This window comes from Magallana gigas, chromosome 2 (genome assembly GCF_963853765.1).
Source record: "Magallana gigas chromosome 2, xbMagGiga1.1, whole genome shotgun sequence".
Classification (NCBI taxonomy): Eukaryota; Metazoa; Mollusca; class Bivalvia; order Ostreida; family Ostreidae; genus Magallana; species Magallana gigas.
In genome coordinates, this window is record NC_088854.1 from 18210474 (window position 1) to 18238270 (window position 27797).

At 34.2% G+C, this 27797-nt stretch overlaps 1 protein-coding gene across 2 annotated transcripts; it reads left to right on the forward strand.

The window, feature by feature from the left end:
* The first annotated feature begins 1721 nt into the window (after positions 1-1721).
* Positions 1722-27797, forward strand: LOC105346274 (uncharacterized). 2 transcript variants are annotated; one of them, XM_034446687.2, is made up of 27 exons: positions 1722-1875; positions 6680-8118; positions 8261-8327; positions 8439-8504; positions 8591-9465; positions 9912-9959; positions 11094-11225; positions 11462-11605; positions 13625-13833; positions 13961-14085; positions 14358-14424; positions 14513-14592; positions 14684-14790; positions 14884-15006; positions 15227-15328; positions 15450-15554; positions 15737-15852; positions 16077-16115; positions 16464-16527; positions 16618-16724; positions 16923-17067; positions 17381-17458; positions 17643-17758; positions 20848-20934; positions 21379-21457; positions 21848-22023; positions 26390-27797. In XM_034446687.2, exons 2-27 carry the CDS (start codon positions 6712-6714, stop codon positions 26538-26540), a joined length of 4815 nt encoding a protein of 1604 aa, XP_034302578.2. In that variant the 5' UTR covers positions 1722-1875; positions 6680-6711; the 3' UTR covers positions 26541-27797. The 2 variants fall into 2 exon arrangements, with proteins under 2 accessions (XP_034302578.2, XP_065931416.1); XM_066075344.1 differs by lacking the exon at positions 9912-9959.

The following is a 27797-nucleotide window of genomic DNA, read 5'->3' on the forward strand; positions in this document are numbered from 1 at the left end:
ACTGTACCACGTGACTACACACAAAAAAGATAAACACGGATCTTGAGCACACTGGCGTTGATTAAGTGTTGGAGCAGGAAGCGGTGCGCCTGTACATGTAGAAACACAGAAACGCACTCGACACAGACCGAGGTCCCTACAATGCTCTCTGTAGCTTCCCGTCCAGATCTCTACAGACAAGACCATACCCAAATAACACCGGAGCAATAGATAGAACATACATATTGATCTTTGATATTCCGTGCTGAACGCACCGGACCTTTTTAGTACTCTTTAGCATAGAAACAATGAAATTTAAACCTTTATGACTATAGTATAACAGTATTGAATGCACATAATTATAAACATGTAAAAATACATGTAAGACAAAGCAAAAACATGTCTATTTGCCCTCTGGAACTCGTTACTATAAATCGTCTGTCGTGTATCTTGGTTGGATTCCTGCCAAAATTTTAGAAAACGCACGGGTAATTTAAAGAATTTAACATATTATGACTTCAGATGTGAAAACACATTGAAATATCAACCTAGATTTTTCATATGTATGATGAAAAGATACAAATGCACGATACTGAGAGTATTACAAAAGGGATATTTTAACTGACCTAATCACAGCTATTTAATGCTGCTCTGTATATATATATACGATGTATATACATGTAACTTATTTTTACACAGACGTGCATTAAGAAATTTTTGCACATTATCTACGATTTATTAACTTTTAAAGTACAACCTTATTTAAAATATCTCTTTTTTCACAACAGATGTCGGAACTTGCTCGCGTGCAAATGGTTAAAATTTTTCCGATTGGTTTCAGTCTTGTACAGAATTCAATTATTATAACAGTTCATCTTGTTTATGAACGATAAGCACCATCATTTGTTTAAAGTTATCGTTAAAAATCATAATAATCGTGTAGCACCCTTCCTGATAACTTTCTTCATGTAATATAATTTTGCATTTCAGTAATAAGCATTGTCTTAGTTAACATGCTGAGACATAAATAACATGTTATGTGTATGTATCTGGAGTAACTTGTATATAATGACAAAGAGTTCAAAAGGATAAATAAAGAGTAAATGTAATCAAGATAACTCTCCTACATTTTTGCCATAAATAATTTTTGCAACATTATTACAACTACATAATTATATTACCTGGAAAATAAGCTACGTATATATGTCAAAAAGAGGAACATACATGTATGTACAATGTACCTTCCAAATTCAGGTCGCTTAGATTTGAAAATAGATTCAATGCTTACTTCTATTCTACGTTTTTATGAAAAATTTCTAAACAATTATAGATCAATATTCATTTTGTTAAGCCAATTTGATAAAAAAAAAAAATACATGCATGCAGTAGTTTATTTTTGGAATAACTAATATAGTCATATTTTAGATGGAAACAGCCCGATCATAATTATCTCGGTCCTGATCGGTTACAATATTCTACCCAAATATCGGATACTATGACAAAGAAGCAAATAATTATTAAATAAATGCACATACATGATGTATAATTATTAATCACTGTTAACTTCATTGTTATGTATATAATATTTGTTTTATCATTAAAGTCATGAACAATTTGAGAAAAACAATTTAATGGTCTAAGAAAATGAAAGAATAGTTTCATGTTAGAATTTAATAGCTAAATGTATAAACAAGTAACGACTGTTACGAAATAGTGTTCTGTTGTCGGCTGGAGAGTTCACCATTCATACTTCATGTTCACCACAGTCGGTTTTGCTTTGCCACTATGGACCATTTGGTAATAAAACGCGGGAAATCGGTGTCCTAAAGATTAGGGGAATGACGCATGCGTAGACAATACCACAACTTCATGGCGGCGTCAAGAAAAGACTAGAGGGTAGGACATAGCAATGGGCTTTTCATTGTTTTTGTTTATCATAGCGATTGCAGTAGAAATATCAACAAACAGTGTTGATCTCTGATATTTAATAAGGATGATACAATGTCTATTTTTTGTCTCAGGTGGATTTTTAAGCTGTATGCTTGAGTTTTATCGAAGGTTTTCATCGTTGTTTTGTCCGCAAAGGAAGTGAAACTTCGATGGCTGAACACGTTTTGTCGAAGAAATATGCACGTGTAGACAGTTAGCAAATTTAACAAACAACGAGCATGTATATCGGCTATTTAGAAGTAATTTCATCTATAATTTACTAATTTGTTTTTGTTTTTTCTTGCACGTTGTTGCAGAATTCATGCTTCTAACAATTGGTACAGTGTTGTTCGAAAATTATCGCACGTTTTCAGTATTGATTGTCACACCACGGAATTGTTTGTAGACGAAGCCCTTAGCACATCGAACATTGCACTCAATACACACGTCATATGAAAACTTATTTGACCAGAGATTTCTTTGTTTTGTTTGTATTTGTATATCTTTTTATTTTGATATGGATCAGTGTTTTTTGTTACAGGAAAGAAAGAAAAGTAACAAGATTGTAATGATTAAAACTAATTATATATTGATGGATAAGAAAATTTGACTTAATAATTTTTTAGTTTTATACATTTTGAAAGAACGGATAACTGCCATACATATGAATATATTTATAAAATCATTTTTTAATTGAGATGACCCAAATTCTCATGAACCGAAGGAAAAGTTATGCTGGTCTGATTAAAAAAAAATTATATGGAACAAATGCATATTTTCTAAGTGCTCTCTTCAAAAGCTTTATAGTTGTTGTTTAGGCTTTCGGCAGTTTACTTGTAAATTGATCTTTTGATTATTTCATTGTCTAAGCATTAACTCTGAGGGAAGAGGACATTGTCACAAGAAATTCTTAATACCACACCAACAGATTATAAAAAGTATTTCAATGTTAAAACGAAAATTTGATATCAGCATATTCCAGGTGTGTGTATGTCTATGTTGTAATGGTTAAAAGTTAGATAATTTAAGGTAAAGTTGAGTGTTACGTAAGTGAAACTGAGTGTAATTGTCTAAAATAAAGGCTTCCCATACTATAGCTGCCTCAGTAATTTATCTACATCTTGATTTATCGAATGCAATATAATATTTGACACTACTGCACATTAGGGCAAAAATGAACAGCAAACATACATATTTCTTTACATTTCCAAATCTGGTTATTGACTCATTGGTTTTCTTTCATGCTCTTTGGTATTTTTTGTGATTTAATAGACTTCCTTTTCAATTGTCTTCATCTTTTGTCTTCATTGTTGCTGGTAATCCAAAAAAAGATGCAATGTGACAAAATTTAGGCGGAGTTATTAATTAAAAGCAATTGTCTGAGACAGAAGTAAATATAATAGTTTGTGTTTTTAAAACACATGCTTTCACACTACACGGATAATCTATTTCCTTTACATTAATAAGATATTACAATTTGTAGAATCTTGAAATGTATGAAATATGTGTGTATGTGGATTTATGTGTAAAAAAAAAAAAAAAAAAAAAATAGTTTGGTGACAGGATAAGTTGGTTAAGCAATTAAGTTTATCTTATTTTCAGGATAGTTATATCTTTACATATATATTGAAATAATGTAAAGTATTTTCAAAGTTTTGAACATGAATATATGATCATACTATTGAATACACTCCTAAAATTTTAACATTATCTAAATCATTAGATAATTGTGATGGACCAATTCAACCAAAAGCAGTGAACTACTGATTGGTATTAAAAATTCAAATAAGTATATTTGTAATGATATTTGAGTAATCTTGCTCAAAAAGTCTTATTAATCCTTGCTAGTCATGAATTAAAAGTACATGTATACTTGATCTATTGTAGGGATAAGCAAGAATTTTTAAATATTAAATGGTAGGAGACTATAGTCGACTATCCCAAAGGTCAGTTCATACAGAATGGGCAAAGTGAAATTCATGTTTAATAAAAGGTCAGATTTATGGTATCATGAAAACAAAAATTGTGTCCAAAATATTTAATATTTAATTAATATATTTCTTTAAAAGCTTTGGATTTTTTCATTATCATATCTAGAAGAACAAAATTAAAGTGTCTCAAAGTAAAGAAAGGGAGATGGTGAGGAACCAAAAAAATTATACATAGAGAGAATTCAATGGAATTCAACCTATGATATATTATCTGACTGCATGTATATGGTTATCATTCCTATATTGTCTATTTTGCTTTAGTTTAATGAATATATGCAATTCCTTCACAGTTACACACTACAGATTTAGGATGAAGCTTAGTATTGGTATTTATATACATAAACTATTTGCTACAGAACTGGAATTGAATGTCAGAGATGTTATCTGTAAGTGTAGAATCTCTCGCACCCCGCCGCCATCAAACCTTTATAATGAAATATTTTTTAAAATGGGGAAAACGTTTTATAGTGTTTTGGTTTATTAAATTTGAAAATAGAATAATTATTACTTGCAACAATATTTATAAGGCAAAGAAAATTTACAATTAGTTTGTTGTAATGTTAATAGATAGAAGAAAATACAATGGAGAAGGCTGGGATTTGAATATGGTTTTCATGAATATGGAGTCAGATGCTCTATTTTTCTGTTGATTGCCTTTGACTGACCAGAAGAGAATCTAACCCAGCTCTCCTTAATTTCTAGCTGTTTGCTATCCACACTGTGTCCCAATCACCAGCTCGCAACAATTCTTCCCCATTATTTGTCTTTTTTTTTTCAGAAATGAAACCACCACACATAGTAAATAAATACGTTATTTGAAAATCTTGTGTTTATGAGTAATTTGACTTTTTCAGTGGTCATACTTGTGTGTTGAAGAAAAATTTCTTATTGATTTGCTGATGTTGATTTACCCAGTCCTGAAAAAAAAACTCCATAATTAATAAGATTTTGGGGAAAAGAAAGGGTGTGTGCAAACCTTCTAAAAACTGTATGTGACAGTTATTGTGCAAGTGAAGTGGGCAATGCAGATGCAAGTAGTAAAATGAACATTTGTTATGTTGTTGATCCAAAGCAAAAATTTGAATTCAATTTTTAGATATTTTGCATTCATTTGTTATTGGTTATAAATGTATGGAATGTTGAAAAGAATAGGGACTTGTATAAATGTTTTGTTTTCTTACTGGAACTAGTGTCAAACAACAACCTGTATGGTATTATTTTTTTATCACTATAGTATCCACAATAATTGCACCCTATAAAGTCAACACAATGCCATAGTGTTTACAAATTTTCAGTTTGTATAGAACAATTTTGTAGTCATGACCTTTGTTACAAAGTTTATTGGTATGAAAATTTAACACATGATAATTTCACTGGTCCACAAGACTCATTCAGATACATATCATTGGCTTTCACATTTACCAGGTTTATGTTTTTACCTCTCAAGATTATGTAATTTTAAGTTTGTTTTCTTCCAAAATTTTATGTTCTTTGTTAGATGTAATACAATCACTGGATGAAAAAAAGCAAAATATGATGTCATCATGAGTTGGAATGTAGAGTGATTTTGGGGGGGGGGGGGGGATTGGGGTGTACGTCTGTAGAATATAGCTACATATTTATGAATGTAAAAATTGTAACACATTGATGTTAATTAATTTAATGTGTATGTTGCGATGAACGCTTTGCAAATGGTGAAGTGTTTGGAGATATATTGGCATGATATAATTTTACATGTCACAGTTTGGTGATCACATTGAAGTTCCTGAAGCAATTTGATGCCTAAAGACAGTTGACTTTTGTAATACATGTATACACAATGTACTCAAAGAAATGTTAGCTTGTTTTCATTCATCACTGCATCTTATAAAGCAAAGTTTTGTTAAGTAGAATTAATCTCTTCTCCATTGAGACTACTAAAAAAGTTCTTAATTGACCTATTTAATTATATTGACAATTGCTAATGATCTCCATGATTTGCTTTGGTAGGTTTTACATCATTCTTTCACTATTGAAATGAGCTTATCAGCTAGTGTTAATATTCATTACTTTAAATACATACATGCATAGCCCGGAGTGTGCATTATAATTTGGATAGACATTATTAGAGGATAAGGTTCATTATGGAATTCTTAGGCCCCTTGCAATCAGTGGAGCATGGTTACTTGTTTATATGCCTTATGTAAATGTAGGTCATGAGTGTGATTCTGTGTATACCAACTTCACAGTCAGTACTAAAATAGAAAGTTGAGATAGGGTACTTGGGCAGCAATTTTATCCAGTTTTTTAACCCCCAGTTTAAAGTTATTGGTCTGTGAGTTTTAAATGTAAGTGGAGAAGGATGATAGTGACTGCAAATACCTTGCTCACTTGTGTCATTACATTGTATGAAGGGTGTTCTTTTTTATGTGTCTCACCTCAGAGTAGGTCTAGTATTTGTATAGGCACTCAGATAAGGATACAGATACAGGATGTAGCAAAAGCTGTTGTAGCAAAGAGAAAATAGTATAAATTTCTTTTTGTTTTAGCTCTTAAGTTTTGTTGAGAGATTTGTTAAATATTTTATGGATTACTTAAGTGAATCCTTTATGTAGTCTTGCAAGCATTCCATTTGGTTTATTTCAGTAACCAAGCACCTGTATCTTATTACATTGACTACCAAGTTGCTGTTCAATATTAAAGGATAATTCAGAGACAGTCATAATGTTTTCAGTTTATCTAATTGACATGGATACATAGTAGGGAAAGAATATTGATTGATTGAGTAACTTGTTTTTCAGAAGTGGTGATGGTGAGTGGAGTGTGAATCAAAATGGCCGCCACTGTTCCTGAAGGGGTTGTAGCAAATGGCATCTCTGCAGAAGACCCTGAACCGCCTTGTTCAAATGGAATAGGTGGCTGCAAAACAGACATTGATGATTTAAAATCCAAAACGGAAAGTCTGGTGAATGGGCTTTCAGAAAATCCTGTTTCAAATGGTTTTCACACTGACACTCCAGAAGTGAAAAATGACAGTGAAGCTAATGTAAACAGTGATGATAAAATGGAACTCAATAGTCCCATAGCTGAGGTCACTCCAGATTCCGGTGTTGACACAGGCAATGTAGAGTCAAAAGATGAAAAGGATGGGAAAGACAATAAAGATGCAAAAGAAGAAAATCCTTCAAGAGACAGTACGCCATTAAGTGATGTTAGTTCCCTGACCCCTGGAGTATCGAGAAGTGGTACCCCCATATCCTCCCAAGACAAGACAGAGGATATCAAAATAGTGGATGTCAAAACAGAGGATGTCAAAACAGAGGATGTCAAAACAGAGCAATCTCTGCCTGTTTTGGCACAAGAGAAAGTCATGCGCAGCTCAGAAGAAAGGTCTATGGATTCTACTGACAGTGGGACTAGTAACAAGAGTTCTTCCTCTGTATTCAAAAATAAAACAACTCCTAAAGCTAGAAAATCAGGCCCACCTGCCAAAAATATTCTCCCATCAGCCCTGGCGATAAAATCGTCTAGTTCTTCTGGAGAAAATGTTAAATTAAATTTACCCCAATTCAATAATGCTATTACTGTAGATAGTAAGTTTTTGGAGAAAATTAGTAAAATTTCCTCTGTAAAGCATGACATTAAACATGAGAAAACCCATACTGTATTACCAATTGCCAAGGACAATGTGGAAAATGGAGGAGTTGAGCAGAAAATGAAAAAATCACGAGCATCATTACCTATTAATTCTCAACCAAAGGTAAAAGGTGAAGTTTCTGAGAAAACTGATGACACTCTCTCGGACTCATCATTACTTGAAAAAGATGCCTTTGGGAAAGTTAAGAAACGATCAAAGAAACGAAGAAAAATGGGTGCTTATAAACTTCCAAGTGAAATTAAAAAGAAATTTGGTCCTAAAAAGAAGGATGGAGACACCAACAGTTTAAAAGATGAAAAAGAAGAAGATGATTCAAAGGTACATGTGAAAAGTGAAGAAAAGACCAGCCATGTTCAAATGTCCAAGAAGATGTCAAGTAGACAAGTGTCCAGTCCTGAAAATGGTCCACGAAGATCAGCATGGGACATGATGAAATCCCCCAGGGTGACCCCAAAGGGCAAAAATACTCTTGGTAGTACGAGGCAAAAATTGACACCAAATTCAGACAAGTCAAAGGCTCAGACTTCATTAGATTCTTTTCTGAATCGATGTGATCAAAAATCTAGTCAGATTGAAACTCAGGTAAATTTTAACTCTTTACACCTGAAAGAAAATATCAGTAACAGAAGTTCTTTGATCAATTTTAGTTTACAAATTGGTATTTATAGTTGTCATGACTTGTTCATTTTTTAAATGCTCATTCATTGTTATTTATGGTTACCAGAATAAAGACATTTCTCTTGGTGGGTCTAAAGATAGAAGATTAGGTTTAAGGAAGAGGAAGAAGGAAGGTAAAGTTTGGCTTTGAAATAGGCCCATTCATTGTCTTTTGTCACCATTAAGCATGCTTGCCTATGTATGATGCAATATTTTATAAAGATGAGGATAATTTTATATTACAGATGACTTGAATAATGAGGATGACGATGAAGGAGTTAAAGACAAAAAAGAATCAGACACTTATGCAGGTAGGATATATCTGATGCAATATCTTATTTAAAAAAAAACCCAGATATTGAAAGAAAACAAGTCAACAAATTAAGTTTAATTTCAGGTAATCGAAAGAAAAGGAAAGAGGAGACTATTACCATAGTAACAGCCAGTCCATCCATGGCAGCCCCTGTAGGTTACCAGTCCTTACTAACCCCCCAAAAAGCAGGAAGCCTCATTGCCCCTGTTTTTAATACATCCGCATTACATTTTATCGCCACATCCAACGCCATCACTTCGTCGTCCCCCAAAGCAGCTACCACGGTCGTATCCTCCACCTTACTACCACAAAACTTCACCAACATCGTTCCAAATATCAATGCTCCAACCTCAGTGTCTCCTGGCTCCACCAGCATGAGACTGCCCTTCACCAAGGCCAACTTTGTGACCACCGGTCACGCTCCATTGCTGCTGGTGCCAGTTAACACCAGCGGCCAGGTGGTGAATGCGGTTCCCATATCTACCTCACTCGGGGTAATGACCTCAACCATTCCAGGCCAGGGGTCACCTGGACAGAAGATCATTCTGTCTGTACCTGATCCAAAGTCAAATCCACCAAATAAGCTAGGAGGTTCCCCTCCAAGGTATATCTTAATGCAAAATGTCGCCAGTAGTTTTGTACCCCGCTCCACCCTGGCATTAGGAACGCCTGTGCGGCCTCAACTTCTGAGTTCCCCCTCGGTCGTTCCACTTAACAAGTCTGCCACCTATTCTTCATCAGCAGCTAGGCCTAACTTTATGTATAGTAATCAGTCGTTTGGTGAAAAACCGTCTGTGATAAACAATCTTTCTAACAAACTTGATGCGGTGAACAAAAAAGACTTGGAGTCCATGGATGATGACCGGTCTGTCTCTCCCTCGCCCAGTAGTCTGAGTTACCCAGTTACACCCCCCAAAACTCCGGAGGATGGGAGCGAAGATTCCATGTCTGTCTCCTCGGTATGTAGCCCATTTGTTTTTCAGATTTTTTTTTTTTTAAGAATATAGCATAAAATTCTTTTAGGGGTTGTGAAAGAGTTAGGTTATCTGAATGTTTGAATGATTTTGAAGGGCTTAGATTTATTGAAGTCAAATTCCAGTTATATGATTAAGGATATCAATATCCAATGTGTGCTTTTACAAAATATGCTTGTAGAACAGCAAATCTTGCAATATAATGAATATTCTGACTAATATTTCCATTTATCAAATGCATTTTGATCTTTTGAAATATAAGAATTAAGTGAACAAAGTATGAAAAGTTTGCCAAAAATAACCAAATTATGAAACCACTTTCTATTAACATGATTAAATCGATTCTGTTTTATGATTTAGAAATCTATTTTTGGCATTGCACAAGTTGTTCCTTGTTCATGACTGAAGTTTTAAGATTTATTTTCCTATAGCCACGTAATCATGGTAGTGCAACATTTATTGGGATTAGATATGTCCATGTAAGTGACAGAGCTGCAGAGACAGCTGTAGCCAGTCTTTCTCTCAGTATTGTGACTAGAGTGTAGTGGTTCTCTTTGGTTCATCCAATGGCTGCCTTTTTCCCATTTTAGTTTATTTACATCACATGCTTCTTTTTGTTGCTGTTCCAGTAGACCCATTATATATGATGATTAGAATTATTGATGCTTCCTTCTTATTTACACTTTTGTTTATGATGCTCTGCAATATAATTTTTTTTTCTTCTTTTATTTTCATTCGGAGTCCACTGATTTATTTCTTTTCTTTATAATCTTGTATAGCATGGCTGTGATTTAGACACATGTATGCATGAATGAATACAGTATGTATCAAAAGTTGATGCCAGAAGTGATCTATATAAGACATTATGTTAAATAATGCTGACCTTTCATAAATACAGGTACATGTAGACTGTAGAGATATCAGTCTGACACACTGATAACAAGTGGATATTTGTTTAAAGAATAACTTCTGAATTGTTTATGGATATATTAATACATCCCTTCTCATAGATAAAGTTTGATCATCTGTTCAAAAATTTCATGTTCTGAATTTTGTTTGATCATTTGAACCTGCTTAATTCTCAAACATACAATCAGATTGGTCATGACATTGGGAGTTGATGATTAAGGTTGAAAGGTCAAACTGCTGATTTTTTAGACCTCATGTTATCTTTTCAAGTTTGATATATTCCACTCAATCTTATATAAATGTTGTTATTCTTATAGAATTCTATTTAACATATGGATCAACAGACATGGATAAAATCTTTTTTCTTTAAACCAATTTGTTGTAGAATTATGAAATACATTTGTAGCATAAAATAATACATGTTAGAAATTGATGTTGTGTGTTGGCATGTCATTGTACAGTACTTTTGTATTTGGCTCTTCAAATTTTGTATGGCATTTTAAGGGGGGAAATCATCTTCTTATCTGGAATCTCATAATGGTTAAATTACAGCTTGAAGTACATGACATATACTTTCTGACTGTTAAACTTAAGCAAATGGGATATAAAGTCTTGCATTTTGTATACATCAGTCTTGTATGACAGTTATATGTTATTGTTACAAGAATTTGGCGTTCATCTAAAATTATGTTTTGTCTTTGCAGGCTCCTCCAGGTCCTATTCCTCCAGACAAAGATGTGATTCCCTTGTGTTGTTGTAAAATTAATGGTGCTTGTTTCAAGAAGTTGGGATCTAGTGTTACATATTGTCAGGCACTGGATTCTGTGGATGGCAAGGTTAGAACCGATTGTATTCTGATAACATTTTGAAAACTTTTCCTCTGTATGACAATTAAAGTGCAACTTGAAAATTAAATTTCAGAACATTTTGTCTTACAACTTAGTACATTTGTTGAATTAAAAGAAAAGTTCTCTTTAATACAAGAACACCTGTAAAAAATCTCGTTGGTATCCAAGATTATTCAAAAGTATAATTCTGAAAGTCTAGGAAGTTTGTGTTTATTTTGCCATAGGTCATGGGCTGTTGCAATAAGGTAACCAACTCTCAGTTGGTTCGACCAGGTGTTAAAATTCCATTTATGGCCATTTGTGAGGCGCACAGGAAGAGACTAAAGCTTCATCAGTGTTGTCCAGGATGTGGACATTTCTGTACACAGGTAAGTGTTGGGTTTTTCTATGCCTGTCTCTTTTGGACTTACCAGAAAGCATTCCTGAAGTTAAGATTGTTGACACTTATCTTTGTCTAACTGGTCTCTAGGTATTTCAGAATATGGGAATCAAGTTTGCATAGTACCACAGTACTAATTTTTAAGATGTCGAGCTATGCTGGACAGTCTTCTAGCGATCATCCAGTCTGGCAAAAGTCCAGATTGTTCTTCTGGACCGCAATCTAAATTCGCTTAAAAAAGTTCCTTAAAAGTCTTAAAAATATCAAAATGTTTTTATTTTTTTTATCCATTAAATTGAATTGTGCACAAAAAACAACTGTATCTCCCTGGTTATTGATGACAACACATTGCAAAAGCATAAGTTTGCTTAATCAATGATATGTTGAAATCACCCAGAAGTGGGGTCACAAGGGGGGGGGGGCAAATTTGTACATATGAATATATTGACAAAAGTCTTTGAATATCTTCTTGTCAAAAACCATATAGCCAGACAAGCTGTTGCTTCTGTTGAAGCATCCTTAGGTAGTGTGGATTCAAATTTGTTTAAATTATGATCCTCATGGGTAAGGTGGAGCAACAATTAGGGAAGGTTGAATTCTTACATAGATGATAGATATATAGAGGCCGTTTTTAAGCAAAAAATAAAAAAAAGTATAAATAGGTCGACTTCGAAGAATTGGTCAAAAAATTACCGCTAGTTTTAATGAATAAATGGTTTAAACCAATAATGTTATCATATAGTAGCCTTTAATCTTGTTTCACAGATTTAAACAAAAGGGAAATAAAACACATTTCTTAAAAACATCGTAAGAAAATGTCTGAAATTGCATCAAAATTTTCAAACCAAATAATTCAGTACGGCCTGGTTAATTTAAGATCGTTTTTTATTACTTCCCTGCCATGTGTACAAACTGGTGTTAACCAGGGGATAGTAACCTAGCCTGGAGTCATGACTACGGTAGCACATGCCACCCTGTGTCTTTGTGTGACTTTTTACTGTGTATATACACACGAGTCAACCTCTGACCTTATCAAAGCCTGCGGGCATGAGTAGCACGTGCTGAGAGTTCAACTGTGTATAAACAAAGTAGGCGCTACCCAGACTGATTTCAGAGACACCTGGCTAAGATTTCATCAAGAGTTTTATTTTGAATATACAGAAAAAAACTTGTACTTGTATTCTATTATAAAAACAAATTGTTTTGTTTTTATTTCTACCCAACGATATTTTTCCCCTGTAATTACCCTTTATACGGTTCTCATTTTACCTTTACCATGCGAAATAGATTTCTTGTTTATCGTAAGCACACGATCAAAATGCATGACAGCATGTAATAATGATCGAAAGATGATTCAGTCAGCGATCTAAGTAAGAAATTTAAGAAGAAATAAATTTATTCACATTTAATTTGTTTAAATGATAAATTACTACAGTATATTGATTAAAATCCATACGATTTTTACACAGAAATTCAAACAGTATTATAGTAAACATTCATGATTTTATTGGAGGGTTTCATAAATTTTTTGCAAAATTTCATATCAAATTTTCCAACAAAAAAAAATTTGGGGTAGCACAAGAGGTTCAAAGGTTGATGTAGGTTTATATTTATATTAATAGTTGTTCTTCTTGAGAACTGCAATGCTCAGTATGTGTTATGACTGAAATCATCCAGTTACAAAAGGGGCTCAATGTTTAGCATAAGACAATCTGAAGAAAATTTTGAAAATCTTTTTATGCAGGATCTGTTTTACTACATAGTTCAGATATTTTGAATATGACTCCATAAAACTGGTTTTATCATGGCTGTCCTTGCTCGTGTGAGCAACGTGGCCCATGGGCCTCTTGTTTATTCTGATATTATATGATATACAACAATTTGTTAAGAAATTCATATAGTGTCTATTCCAGCAAAGGTCAGCTCAACGCCTTTGTGACCATTTCGGCCTTTGATTAGTTGAGGTAGTGATTTTTATTGAGAGTTCATTAAAATCTTGTTATTGCAGGGTGCATTTGCTCAGTGTAGGAAGGTCCCTGAGGGCAGCAGTGGGGTCAAATGTCCGGTCCATCACTTCCACAAGCAGTGCCAGGTCCTGAGAAATGGCCGCTACTTCTGTCCTCACTGTGGTGAGGAGTCAGAGCAGTTTGAGGTCACACTGCAGCTGGACGAACCTCGTAATATGACCAACTTTGAGGACAAGTACAATAAGCCTCAGTAAGTGACCGCTAGAATGTATCTTAGCCTTAGTATCTGAAAGCAAGATAGTGTGTTATATGTATATTTAAATGAGCTTTGAAAACAGATAGTTTGTTAAGATGTTTTGAATCGTGAACTTTTTCAGAGTCTCCCGAGCCAAGATGGGATTTCATTCCAATACTTATAAAAACTTTACGAAAGGGGACAAAGACCCTTCAGAGGAAGAAGTTACTGCCACACACAAGGCACAGGACAAGACCATATCTACTGGTAATGGAGACCAGCATAAAGTCACTGTACCAGTATCTTTAGTGTCTTGTTCCATATTTATTTTCATGTGTTTAGTAGGGTTATCTTTCAATTCTGGCCATCTTCTTTTTTTCTCAAATCTCAATGTAGTTTGGAGAACTGGCTAGCATTTTCATGTACAAATGGTAGAACTGAGGACTATGCGTTAAAGCATATAATGTATTAAACCTTGTATATTCAATATTCTGTCAATAAATATGGAGATATTGATAAACAGTTGTAATATGTTTCAGGCGGTCTCCCTATGGGTCCTGACAAGACAGCTCTAGAGAACGTCCTCTTGTCATTCTCTGAAGAAAGGTACCTAATGGTTGTTCAAAAATGTTAAATAGATTTTTAAATTTTAATTTGATGCAATTCTGTTTTTTACATGTGTTTACTCTTCCAGACCAAGGCTAAAAAAGCTTCCCAAATTTCTCTATCATCCTGCTTATGAAGGGGACCTAGACAAATTTATGGCTATGATAGGTAAGTCCCTCTCGGCTTTACAATGTGTCTTAAGAACCAAACAATTACAAGGCTTTGGTTTAAAGAAATATAATTTTTATTGTCGATGTAGCTGAAGGATTTGACATCAATGAGAAAATTGAGGACTTTGACAACCAAACACCACTACATGCGGCCTGTATATCAGGAAGTCTACCTATTGTCCATGTCCTAGTTCAGGTGCAGTTGTCTCCCTTAATTACTCTTTCTTTCTTTCTCATCATCGATAGAAATATGATGTGAACTTAATATTGTCTTTGAACCATTTTGTAGATGGGATCATACATTCATGCAATAGACAAAGAATTGAAAACTCCATTGATGTATGCTGCAGAAAATAATCACTTATCCATTGTTAAATATCTGATGAAATGTAAAGCCAATATCAAGCAAAGGGTAAGGAAATTGAACCTTCTAATTGCATGCAATATAGATGAAAATCAAACATGCAAATCTTAAAATTGATATTCAACAAATTACTCATGCTTACAGTTTTGAATGTCTGTAATAGACGCAGTATGTCATTGAAAAATGTTTATTTAGTAAGAAATGGAATGATTGCATTATCAACAATGGCAATATATTAAGCGCCAGTTTTTGATTGTTTTTTTCTCAGGCTGAAGATGGTATGACAGTGTTACACTATGCAGCTAAAGCAGGTTATGTGGATGTTCTGATGACCTTGCTAGAATCGGATGACGCTGATGTTAATATGCAGGTCAGTGCTATAATTGGTAACAAGAGCATTGAAAAGACATAGAGGACAAGTATAAAACAAAGCTTTATATCAGATATTGAGATATGGTATAGTGTTGAGGTTTTGTTTGATGATTCTATAGGATGATGGTGGATGGACCCCCATTATCTGGGCATCAGAACACAGAATTGTTCCAGCTGTCAAGTTCTTGATCAAACACGGCGCTGATCCCAACATGAAAGATAAGGTAGTATATTAGTTGTTAATATTAAATGTTATCAATTCTGTCAAAAAAAAATGAAAGGAAACACTCTTGATCTTTGAACAGATACATTTTCAAAGTTAAAATTGGAAGTTGTGAGACACTGCATGTTTAATATCAGATATCAAATTGATTAAGTTAAAACAAGAATGTTTTCTCTGTATTAGGAGGAGAACACCAGTCTTCACTGGGCGGCCTACTCTGGAAGTGTGGACATTGCGGAGATGTTCCTGAACGCTGGCTGTGATTTGGAAACTCCCAATGAACACGGAGACCGACCTCTGTAAGTAAACAATCCAAAATTCCAAACATTTCCCACACAATCCAATACCTTAACAAAACCTACACAGTCCAAAGTGTGGATATTTCCTATAGAATCCAACACCTGAATATTTCTCAAACAATTGAAAAAATTAAGAATTTCGTGAACAATCTAAAACAAGAAAATTTCTCACTCACACTAGTAATATATTGGTACTGATACTTATGTTTGCTTTTATTTTGCAGGCATATTGCAGCTAGACAGGATCATTATGAATGTGTGGTGTAAGTGCCATGATATTATCATACCATTATTTTTCTGGCAATTACGGCCCTTTTGAACTTAAAATTAGGTCCTTTTATTGAATATAGTAATTTACAGTTTATAAGTGCAACTTCTCTTAAACTACTTTTTATCTGATGAATATTTGTGATATGTGCTTTTTATCAAATTATTTTGTGTATTAAATGCATACCCTGCCATTCATTATGTGTAGCATTGTCGAGTAATGGTAGAGCATGGGGTATGTGAGCTTGCTCACTTTTTCTTTCATTAAACAGTTTTAATGTTTGTGTTGCATCTCTTTTATCAATTTCAATAGTTTCCTCACAAAAAATGTTGTCAATTTTTAGGCTGTTCTTAGCTCGTGGAGCTGATGTGGATGCCAAAAATAAAGAAAATGACACTCCGATAGAGGTACTGAGAGTTGTATCATGTACATACTGAAAGGATTTATATAAATGCTTAATTTTTTCTGTATGATTTCCTGCAACTTTGATATTATAGTGTTGCATTGATGAAAACAGTCAGTCTGCTCTGGCTCTGAAGGTCAACAAACAGCTGAAGGGGTTTGCAGCCGCACGACTAGGTCGCACAGAGAGGCTTATAGACAGGCGAGTTGTTATTCATTCCTAGATCAATGCAATGGGACAGTTTTGTAATATTTTTGTTCGTTGGTGTGGTGTGAAAAAGTTCAGCTAGCGATTGGTTATGTTTGTTTTGATATAACAGAGATGTGCAATATCTTTCTTTGTTGGTATGATGCGAAGAAGTTCCGCTTTTGTTGAGTTGTGTACGTTTTGGTTTAACAGAGATGTGTCTAGAGGCCGTGAGAACATTCCTATGGCGGTTATAAATGGTGTGGATGATGATCCAGTGCCCACTGACTTTCAATATATAACAGAGAATGTTGAGACCACCAACCTTAACATAAACCAAACCATCAGCAGTCTACAGGTACAGCTTCTGTCTAAAGCCTTTATGATTATGCTTCTAATTTTGTCAAATGTTCTCCAGCAGTTATGCTAGAATCTGGCCAAACATCTGACATAGCAAATCCACCTATTATACAATACTTTATATTGTATGCTGGGAGCAAATTTGCTTAGAGAAATGATGAAACCGAGTCGAAATTCTGATTTCTTTATGAACCAGAGTTGTGCAAGTGTTTTGTCCATTTTTTCATCTTTAAGCCATATTGACTTAATAGGTTTGTAATTCTAAAATGGACTCCTGCTGTCTGATTTGTTTCTCTTTTCCTTTTGTGCAGAGCTGTAGGTGCAGTGATGACTGTTCCTCTATGTATTGTGTGTGTGGCAGAAACAGTGTTAAATGCTGGTATGACAAGGTACGCAATAATTGTTATGAAACAGAACAAGAAAAATCTGGTGCAAACCGAGCCTCTATAATCCTCTTTCTGTACCAAAGAGAGGGATGCTTGCTTCAGACATATTCCATTTTCCTGTGGATTTTTTTATTTGATGTGATCAATGATATTAAGATAATTTTTTAGAAAATTCATATTTGTACAGAATTACCACCTGCTGCCTGATTTCAATATGACGGAGCCGCCATTGATCTTTGAGTGTAATAAAGGCTGTCGCTGCTGGAGCACCTGTAACAACAGAGTGGTACAGAATGGAATCACGTAAGATCCTCCCTCTTGTTGTAAGATCTCAAAGTTTCAGGTATTCCTTCTCGTTTTTGTTAAAGTAATAGGCAAATCCACCCCTTTTGAATTTTTATTATTCTAAAAGGGATCAAATTTGCCAAAAGGAATGCAGGAATTTAGTAGAAATTCTGATTTTCTCTGTGGATCAGAGTTGTGGAATTGTTCCTGACACCTAGGATATGTTTAGAATATTAGTTTATTAGATATAGGTTTTCTTTGATATCTTGCTTATGAATGATCTTTTTTTAAAATGCCTCACATTTTAAGTGTTTTAAATACAGGGGCATATTTATGTACAGAACAATTTTCTCCTTCAGCAGGTTACTGTAATTTATCCGATTCTACTTGGATAATGAAGGAGAAAAATTTACTCTAGTTTTCTCACATGGTACATGTATTGGTATTTTCTAAAAAGAAAGTATAAATGGCCCCTCTACTATAAATGGTTGTTCTTTACCCGACATGGACTTGTTTTACCTTTTATAATCAAACTCATGTGTGACGTTAAATAAATTCCATCAAACAAATTTAATGTGCAAATTCTATCTTCCTTTAGTATCTGCTCACATTGGCAGTTTTTCCATCACTAGGGAGATTAGAAAATTGCCTCATATTTAAGGGGGAAAATACTGATCTTTTCAAATTCTTGATTGCAGAAGGCAAATCCACCCCTACTTTTGAATTTCTTCTGAAGTTGGGATCACATTTGCCTACAATAAATATTGAACTAAGTAGAAATTCTGGAGTTTCTATAAGCCAGAGTTGTGGAATTGTTCCTAACACTGAACATTAGAAATAGTCATTATTAAATCAAATGTGCATCAACAATTCTAGCCAAAATTTGTGTCCTTGGTATTTTTCTTCCTCAGATATGTAAGATTAGAAATATACACATGTTTTGTGTTTTTATCCATTTTCTTTACTGGATTTAAATATGTGGTACATTTTAAACTTTGCTGTTTATTGATTCAAGGGGCCATTGAATGAGGTCAAAAGTCAATCTCGCTTTAGTGTAATGTGTCAGAGGCAAGGTCTTGTGTGTTTACATCAAGGTCGTATCTTTCTCCACTTTCCCAATTTGAATCATATGGCAAATATGTTGGCAAATCCACCCCATCTGTAGTGATATGGCTAGAGATGGGATCAAATTTGCAAAAATGAAAGATTGGGAACCAAGTAGAAATTCTGGGATATAAATATTCCAGAGTTGTGGAAGGGTTCTCTACATCACGATACTACATTTTTTTTATTTATAACAATTTTTTTAATTTAATAGAATTGTCATTAATAAAATCTTTGTTGGCAAATCCACCCCTTCTGTAGTGAAACCGCTATGGATGGGATCAAATTTGCCCAAATGGACTCGAGAAATTAAGTAGAAATTTTGGAGGTTTTAATCATCCAGAGTTGTGGAAAAGTTCTCTACATCATAAATCTAGTTTATGATACAGATTTTTTTTTGTATAGTTGTTGAAGATAACCCTTGGCAAATCCACCCCTTCTGTGTTGAATTGTCCATAGATTGGATCAAATTTGCCCTAAGAAAATATGAGGAACTAAGTAGAAATTCTAGAGTAATTGATATCTCTGAGTTGTGGAAAAGTTCCATACAACCGGACCAATGGTTTTACTGTTAAGATTACTGGTTCCTTTACAAATAGCCAATTCCAGTTTAACTGTGTTGGCAAATCCACCCCTTCTGTAGTGAAACGGCTATGGGTGGGATCAAATTTGCCTAAATAGACTTGAGAAACTAAGTAGAAATTCTGGAAAACTTGATAGCCCGGAGTTATGGAAAAGTTCTCTACACCATGAAAGTAGTTTTAATTACCAATACAAAACATTAAGGGCCTTGCTCTGCAGGCACCCTATAGTCTGTCCGTCTGTCTTTCAGTCCGTTGGGGAATGCTTGTCTGGAGTATATCTTGTCTCCCCTTGGCCCAGTCTGGCTCATACTTCACCCATAGAGAGCCTTTGGGTAAAGGGAGTGCAGTGACCTTGAACAATGTTTCCCGGTTCAAGGTTAAAGTCATAGCAGAATTATAAATAAAATCCTTGTTCGCTGCATATCTTCTCTCCTCATGGTCCAATCTGGCTCATACTTCATTCACATAGTGTCTATGGCCATAGGGTGTGCAGTGACCTTTAATAAAGTTTGTAAGTCAAGGTCATATCTGACCATGCAAAAATCTATTTTTCAGAGCATATATGCTTTATACTTGGCCCTATTTGGCTTATACTTTAATTCAACAGAGCTTATGAATAATGGGTGTGTAGTGACTTGGAACCAATTTTTAAGGTCAAATGTGAAGGTCATAGCAGAACTATTCGAAAAATCCTTGTTCAGATCATATCTTCTTTTCCTTTGCTCTAATCTGATTCATACATCACCCACATGATGCCTTTGATCAAAGGGTATGCAGTGACTTTGAATGATGTTTGTAGATCAAGTGTAAAGGTCATATCAGATCAAAGAAAAATCCTGTTTTAAAGAGCATATATATACTCTCCGCTTAGCCCTTTTTGGCTGATACTTTACTTAAACAGAGCTTTTTGGTTAATGGAATGCAGTGACCTTGAACAAAGTCAATGTGAAGGTCAAAGCGCATCTCTTTATAGTCAGTTATAGACCATAAATTATTTCCCATTTGATTAATATGTTCAGATTGAACGAGAATGCTTTAATGTAAGGGGTAATAAGATTGAATTAGAAGTTCTATGCCAGCTGGAAAGTTTCAATGTTATAGGTCAAGGTCAAAGCAAAATTTTCTGAAATTCCTTTTATCCTATTGTCTACTATTTAAGCAGGGCCCTTTGAGATGGTCACCATCTCAATATTGTCTAGTTGCATTTTTTGTCAATCTTGGATTTAAAATAAATCAACATTAAAAGAAAGAATACATTTAAGTTGTTCAGAAGGCCAATTTCAAAATACTGGAAACTTGGTCCACATTATAAAATGTTGAAAGAATCCAACTTAACAGAATTGAAAGAAAATGGGTTTTTAATTTTTTTTTTCATTGCAGCCAGTAGACTTGATATCATGATTGAGTTGTTACTTTCAGGTGTCGTCTACAGTTGGTGAAAACAGAAGGGCGAGGCTGGGGGGTCAAAACCCTGCTGGACATCCCTAAAGGCATCTTCATCTGCGAGTAAGTTCTCCTAAACATAGCATGGCAACATATTACATTATTTCACTAAAGAAAGCTGTTAAGTTGAAGTGATTATGAAATGCTCTCTCTTTCTTATTATATTCTCTCTCTCTCCTCTCTCTCTTGAACTTTAGATAATTAGGAAATTAGGAGTCCTTATTACAATTGAGAGTTATCTCTCTTGTTTGAGGCTGAGTGAACAGTAAATTGGACCTCATAGGACCACTGACATATGTTAGACAAAAGTGTCAATCTAAAATTACAGTCTCCTTTGGTTGTCATTCATTTAAAATTTTTGGGTAGCATAGGAATTGTGTACTTGTCTGGGAATAATAATGCTAGATTTTTTATTAAGGAAATTATTTTTTATGGATAAGAATGAAAACTAATACTCAAAAATAATTGAAAAATGATATTGAATGAGAGTAATTTGTCTGTTTGCAGGTATATTGGTGAGCTTATATCTGACTCGGAGGCCGATGGACGAGAAGATGACTCATACCTGTTTGATCTAGATAACCGAGTAGGTCTCCTTTGTTACTTGATTTGAAAAGATAAACATGCTGAACTAAATTATTGATACAACACTTGAGGAAATGGCCAGAGCAGTTGACAATTGCATGATAAAAAAAATGAATACAGCTTGTTTCATTTTGTCTTATGAAAGCAGATATTATATTGAATAATACATACCAATTCTAATAAGAGTTATTTTAAGAGATATGTACAATTTCAAGTATGATCTTCAAAGCCTACTGAAATACTTAGACTTTATATTTCCTGCATTCAGTCAATATGAACATAAAAATTGATTGTTTTTCAGAAAACTACATGTTTTAAGACATGTTGCATTGGAGACATTAATCATTAAACTCATTTAAGATGACATTAATAGCTTTTCCTTTTTTCGTAGGATGGTGATACGTACTGCATCGATGCGAGGCGTTATGGAAACATTAGTCGTTTTATCAACCACCTTTGTGAGCCCAACATCATTCCTGTCAAGGTGTTCGTGGACCACCAAGATCTCCGCTTCCCCCGCATCTGTTTCTTCTCCTCCCGCGAGATCAAAGCCGACGAAGAATTAGGGTAAGTTCTGTTCGTGTGTGGGGGGAGTGAGTGGTTGTCGGGTTCACTGGTGCTATTTGTACTGTCTGACAATTTATTTACTGAGCCTCCCCTTAAGGTTTTATATACAGTCTTGTTGTTAATGTGTATAAGGATATATCAGATTGAAAGAAGTGTATGACTAATAATCCCTGGAGATTAAATTTATGTGATTAAAACATGGATTACAAAAAATTTCCATTACTGTAAAGTCTTGTGTATAATCACATTTTTTTCCCTCCAAAATTTTATCAAAGGTGGGGGTATGTATTATACATAGAAACAAAATTTTACCCCATTTTTTCAGAGCGTGTTTCTGGATACCGCAGAAGTATGACTGCCGTTATGGCGTGTTATGCAAGTTGTATGAGTGTAGACAAAACCATATTTGTCAGAAATATGTTTATTTAAATTTAATTTCCATGCATTAGATTATTTATCCACCCAAGCCACCATTCCTTGCATCAAACAGTACAAGTTCTCACCAGTGTATTTGGCTATTTGCCATTACGTAACCAGCCACCTGTTGACTTGTCCCATGGTCTTCCTTGTCGGACATCATGGGTTTTTCGAGTGCAGGAAGATCATCAGTAATTATGATTTCATTAAACTTAGTTACTTTGTCCCATAATGCAGTAAAACGTTATTGCTTTACATAGACCCTATTAAAAATAGACCAATCATTTGTGCGACCTGAAAAAAAGATATACAACATACAAACTTTTCTTTACAATGTTTATTTAACAATATTTACATTTTCCAGTGTCTTTTTCTGTGATAACACTTCAAACCGATTTTGTACTATACAGTTTAATAAATTCTAATGACTTATTGTTGGGCACAATCAGGGTTTGCATATTTAATAATGAGTAATTGACAAACGAAATCCGTATTTTGAATATTATTATTTCCAGTTTGGATTTACTTTCTGCAATTAAGAGTTGCAGCCAGTAGAAATACAAAATATAAATTATAAGTGAGATACTCACTGGCATTGTCTTTATAGCTAACAAGACAGATCAATAAACAGCAGGTCTACAGATAATTTGAATATTTACTGTATAAGTAAATGATTGAAAATCATTGAAAATTTATTTAAGAAATAAACAACATTATTTAGTGAACATGGCATTATGATTAGCAATTGCTATGTTGGAATATTTCATGATGCGCGCTAGCGCATCATGGAAAATATGCCAGCAGAGCAGTTGCTATTCATAATGCCAGGTTTACGGAATAATCGTTGTTTATTACTTATATTTGCATTTTACCACTCGCAAATACCATGTTTTAGCCTAGACCTTGACATTTAGCTATTGCATCAAAAATAAACATTCAGACTGATATGTATCATTTTAATTCACATAGATTTGTTAACAGAATCAATGATATTTTATAACAGTAATTCCTTTAAAATGTTATTATAAGACATGTTTTAATTATAAATACATCAATTTTATGGAGTTGGAGAAAAACACATGGTGTATCGTATAGTGGTTTAAATCTATAACGTCATGGAAAAGTATACGACGTCACACCTTTATGACGTCATAGTATGCAGACAGAGCAATTGCGATTATAGAAAAATAATTGCAGTTCCTCTGTATGGACTTACAGAGGGGAAGAACAATGGATATGCAAATATTGTTGTTTAAATTTCATCACCCTCTATCCCTTTTAAATTTTGTATTATAAAGGGTATAAAACATATAGAACTAAATTTGGACAGTCTTTGCTCTCCATAACATTTAACTGACATTGTGTAGATGACAATGGAAAAAAATTCCATCACTTGATCATTAGGAAGAATGGTATTGATCATTACATGTAGCTTACCTCTGGTTTTTTATTAGTTATTGTGTAAATATCTCCAAGGCAATTTATTAGAAGATGTCTTATATTTCAGAGCTTTACTTTTGGATTCATTGAGTACCAATATTTCATTCCTTAAAATGATTTAAGTAACAATTCCTTGAGGCAACAGGCTGAACTTAAATTCTAACCTGACAGTTCAAATGCGCAGTAAAAATAGATAAAAGCTGGATAGATCAGTCTAATTGAGCTAAAAATAGTTCAATTACATTAATTGTTGAGACAAAAAGTGCTGCAATTCCCAAGTTGGCAATGTTTTCACTCTCAGCAAAGCTTGCCATAGTTGTGGAAAGGTTTGTGGGATTAGAGTTTGTTGTTACTAATTGACTTCCAAGATGATTTAGCCAGAGCAAATGTCAGAACAGCCATTTAAGAAATCAATTTTCAAGAAGCCGTTTTCATTTTTCATTTGCTCATTCTTGGTCTCCGGGGTTAGTGAGGGCAGCACAAACTGTCAAGTATTTTTGTTCATTAATACCCTGGCTGAATATAAACCTGTACCTTATGTAGTGTAAGGCTGTGAGAGAGAAACCAATATCTGTAGCTAACAAACTACAAATTATTAAACTTGTCAGATCCAATTTCCCCTTACCAGGTCCCTGTTTGACATTTTAATGTCTATTATGCATAGAATATTTCCATGGTAACAGGCTCCCACATCCCTGTGTTGGGTCTTGATTGGCACTGTAAGCTTCAAGGTAAGCTTGAGATGCAAAGTCGGAGCCTCTGTGATGGAAAGTCACATGGCACATGTCTGTAGGAAACACCAATCCAAGGGGACATGACTATAAATTATAGGGCTGGGTATTTGTGATTTAGATTGTTTGGGGGTTCTCTTTTCTATTATCAACAGTTCTTCCTTTATTTGTGTGCGTGGGAGTGATGCTCACACTTCTATGTAATTAGCCAGGCCTGTTCCCACACCTTTTATGTAGCCATACTTAAATGATGTTCCATCTTTTATGCCATCATGTAGTTCTGAGGACAGAATATTTTTTCTTGTCCAGCATATTTGCAATCATTTGATACAGATAAGGGAAACATGGTCGTTGGCTCTATACATCTCTTTACGCCTCTCTACATGTGTTGAATATTCATGAGAGATAGAATAATGAAAAATAATACTGTGAAGAAGTGATGCATGTACTTTATTATTTATTACGAGACTACTGTGTGTTTTAATATACTGTTTGCCCATGTTTTCTGACATGAAGATTAATTTGTGAATTGCGTTGGGTAATGGTCAGGCTATTTTGTCCAACAAAAGATGCAGACTTTAAATGAATTCATTGCAAGAGAGAGAGAGAGAGAGAGAGAGAGAGAGAGAGAGAGAGAGAGAGAGAGAGAGAGAGAGAGAGGAGAGAGAGAGAGAGAGAGGAGAGAGATCTCCAAGAAAGATAAGTCAGTAAAAGTACCCTAATCTTGTTTGATCTGGCAAGAGGGCATTAAGTTGATTGAAAATTGTATCTCAGTCAGCAGGACCTGCTAAGTTCTCTAAGAGCAACATTAAATCAATCGCATCTACTGGAGGAATCAACCTGTACACCCGCCACAAAGAAGGATGTCAATAAATAATTAATTTGTTGGTGAGCAAGATGTATAGATTTTGTCATCCACACCAAGGACAGAAATCTGGTTTGCCTTGTCAACCGCTGGGTGATCAGATTGATTTTTTTCCCTCTCTCTCCCAATTTTTCAGGATCTATCAGACAGCAGTCATTGAAAGTGTAGATTACTAATTGGCATGGTATCATAATAATTATAGACTGATTCCTAAGCTGTAATTGGCTCAGTTAACAGTCCAAAAAGTCTCCATGTAATCGCCTACCACTCGAGGCGGCTGGAAATCAGGCCCTACACAGCTGCTGTAATTTTATTGTTGTGAATAAATCATTTTATCTAATTTGGTAATTGCTTTTTACATGCTAATAAGCTGCAGTAATTAATGTTTAATTGATTCATGAATTTCTCTGTTTTTGCAGTTTATTCCATTATATTGCTATTTAATGTTGAGCAGTCTAATAAAAAAACTTGTAAATTGCGGCTTTAAAACCTCTGTGCTTGGGAATCCAGGAAATAAATCCAGTTAAACATTTGGAAAATGGGATGATTGTCTCAAGAGACAGATTTGCAAGAGCTTGTAGGACATTGCACAACAACGAAATTTAAATTTTCGTCTCTTCACATTTAAAACCCAATAAACAATGTCTGAATGAAGAACCTCGTTAAATTTCATACAGCTGTGCAGACAAGGCATTACAATAATATGATAGAGACTTTTCCTTTATTTAGAGAAAAAAACTTTCTGTATGGAAAGTATTGACTTGCTTGCATTTTCTCAGATCTCCAGTCGCTCTCTTTGTTGTCTGTTTTGACTTAGATGAGAGTAGACAAGGCATTATAGGGCATGCTAGAGTTTACAGACTTAAACATTTCACATCAGGGTTACTGACACAACATCACTTCTGTGTTTCAGATTTGATTACGGAGAAAAGTTCTGGATTATTAAGTGGAAGCAATTTACGTGTGCCTGCAATTCGCCTAAGTGTAAATACTCCAAAGACACGATCCAAAAGACGCTACAAGAGTATCGACAGAGACACGAAGAGGATGAACCAATAGACTGAACACCACCACTCAGCCCCTGGGGTGTCCCACCATTATAAACCAAATTACCTAAAACAGAGAGGGACCTTAGTATGGTGACTGAAGGGTGGATGATGACGATGATTAATTCAGTAAATTGTACATTTTGCAAAATACAAGTTTGTCCATTTTATAGAAGTACTGTGTACTTTTTTGAGAGTACATTATAGCAGGGTTATTTTTATTTGTTTGTTTGTAGTTTTATAAAAAGCAGATTATAACAAGAATTTGAAATGCTCTTATTTAAAGGAAGGCTTAAAAAGTATCAGTGATATATGAGTGAGTATTAATGAACAGATTGTGAATTTGATATAAAGTGAATGTGGCAATTTATACCTGTATTTCTCTGGCCTTAGTACAATGTGTAATGTGAAAGGTGTCAGTTTCTATGATGAGAAGTGTTGGTGTTATTATGTATATACCAGAGTGTGGTAATGTTATTTGAAGCTAGCACTTGGTCTTCTTGTCTCTGTACAGTATATTATATGGTTCGAACATGGCTTATCTATGCCGTGATGACACAAATAGAGTATTTTGGGGTCATAAATGTGTTTAATGCACAAAATATTGTGAGAGACTGATGTATTATTGTATAACAGGGCGTATTTTAAAATTTTGGAATGCATGGTTTTGACTTAAAGAAACAGTTTTTATAAGTCACATTTTGATTGAAAAACTTGACAAAAAATCATGGAAATGTATGTCACTACATATATAATTAATGTTGATAATTTTGAGAGTTTGGTGTACATATGACACGTGTATTTTGTGACTTATTTATTGAGTAGGAAAATATTTTTCATTTTACTCTTAAACTTAACTGTTTTTGGATGCTCAGATTTTTAAATTTTAGAGTATATAACTTATTCTTTTACTTATGAAGTTATGAGTGAAAAATATATGAGAACAATTTACATGTATACCTTTATACTTTGGAAAGAAAATATGTTTTTACATGGTCATGTCAATCTTAGTGGATTAAAAATTCATCCAATGATTATTCCTCAATAAAGCCATGTGACTAAAAATTGGAAGTGCTAAACTATAGATTTAGAACTAGTGAGAGGCTTTGGGTTGAGGAAGGCATGACAGACATTGTATATAATGACACGGTCAGCATTGGAGGTGTTCTATTGTTTATGATGAAATGGAATGCAGTATAGGGACAATTCATGTAATTAGGATTCATTTTAATTTTGCTGTACTCTTTACTTTTCATTAAATGCTCATATAATGAA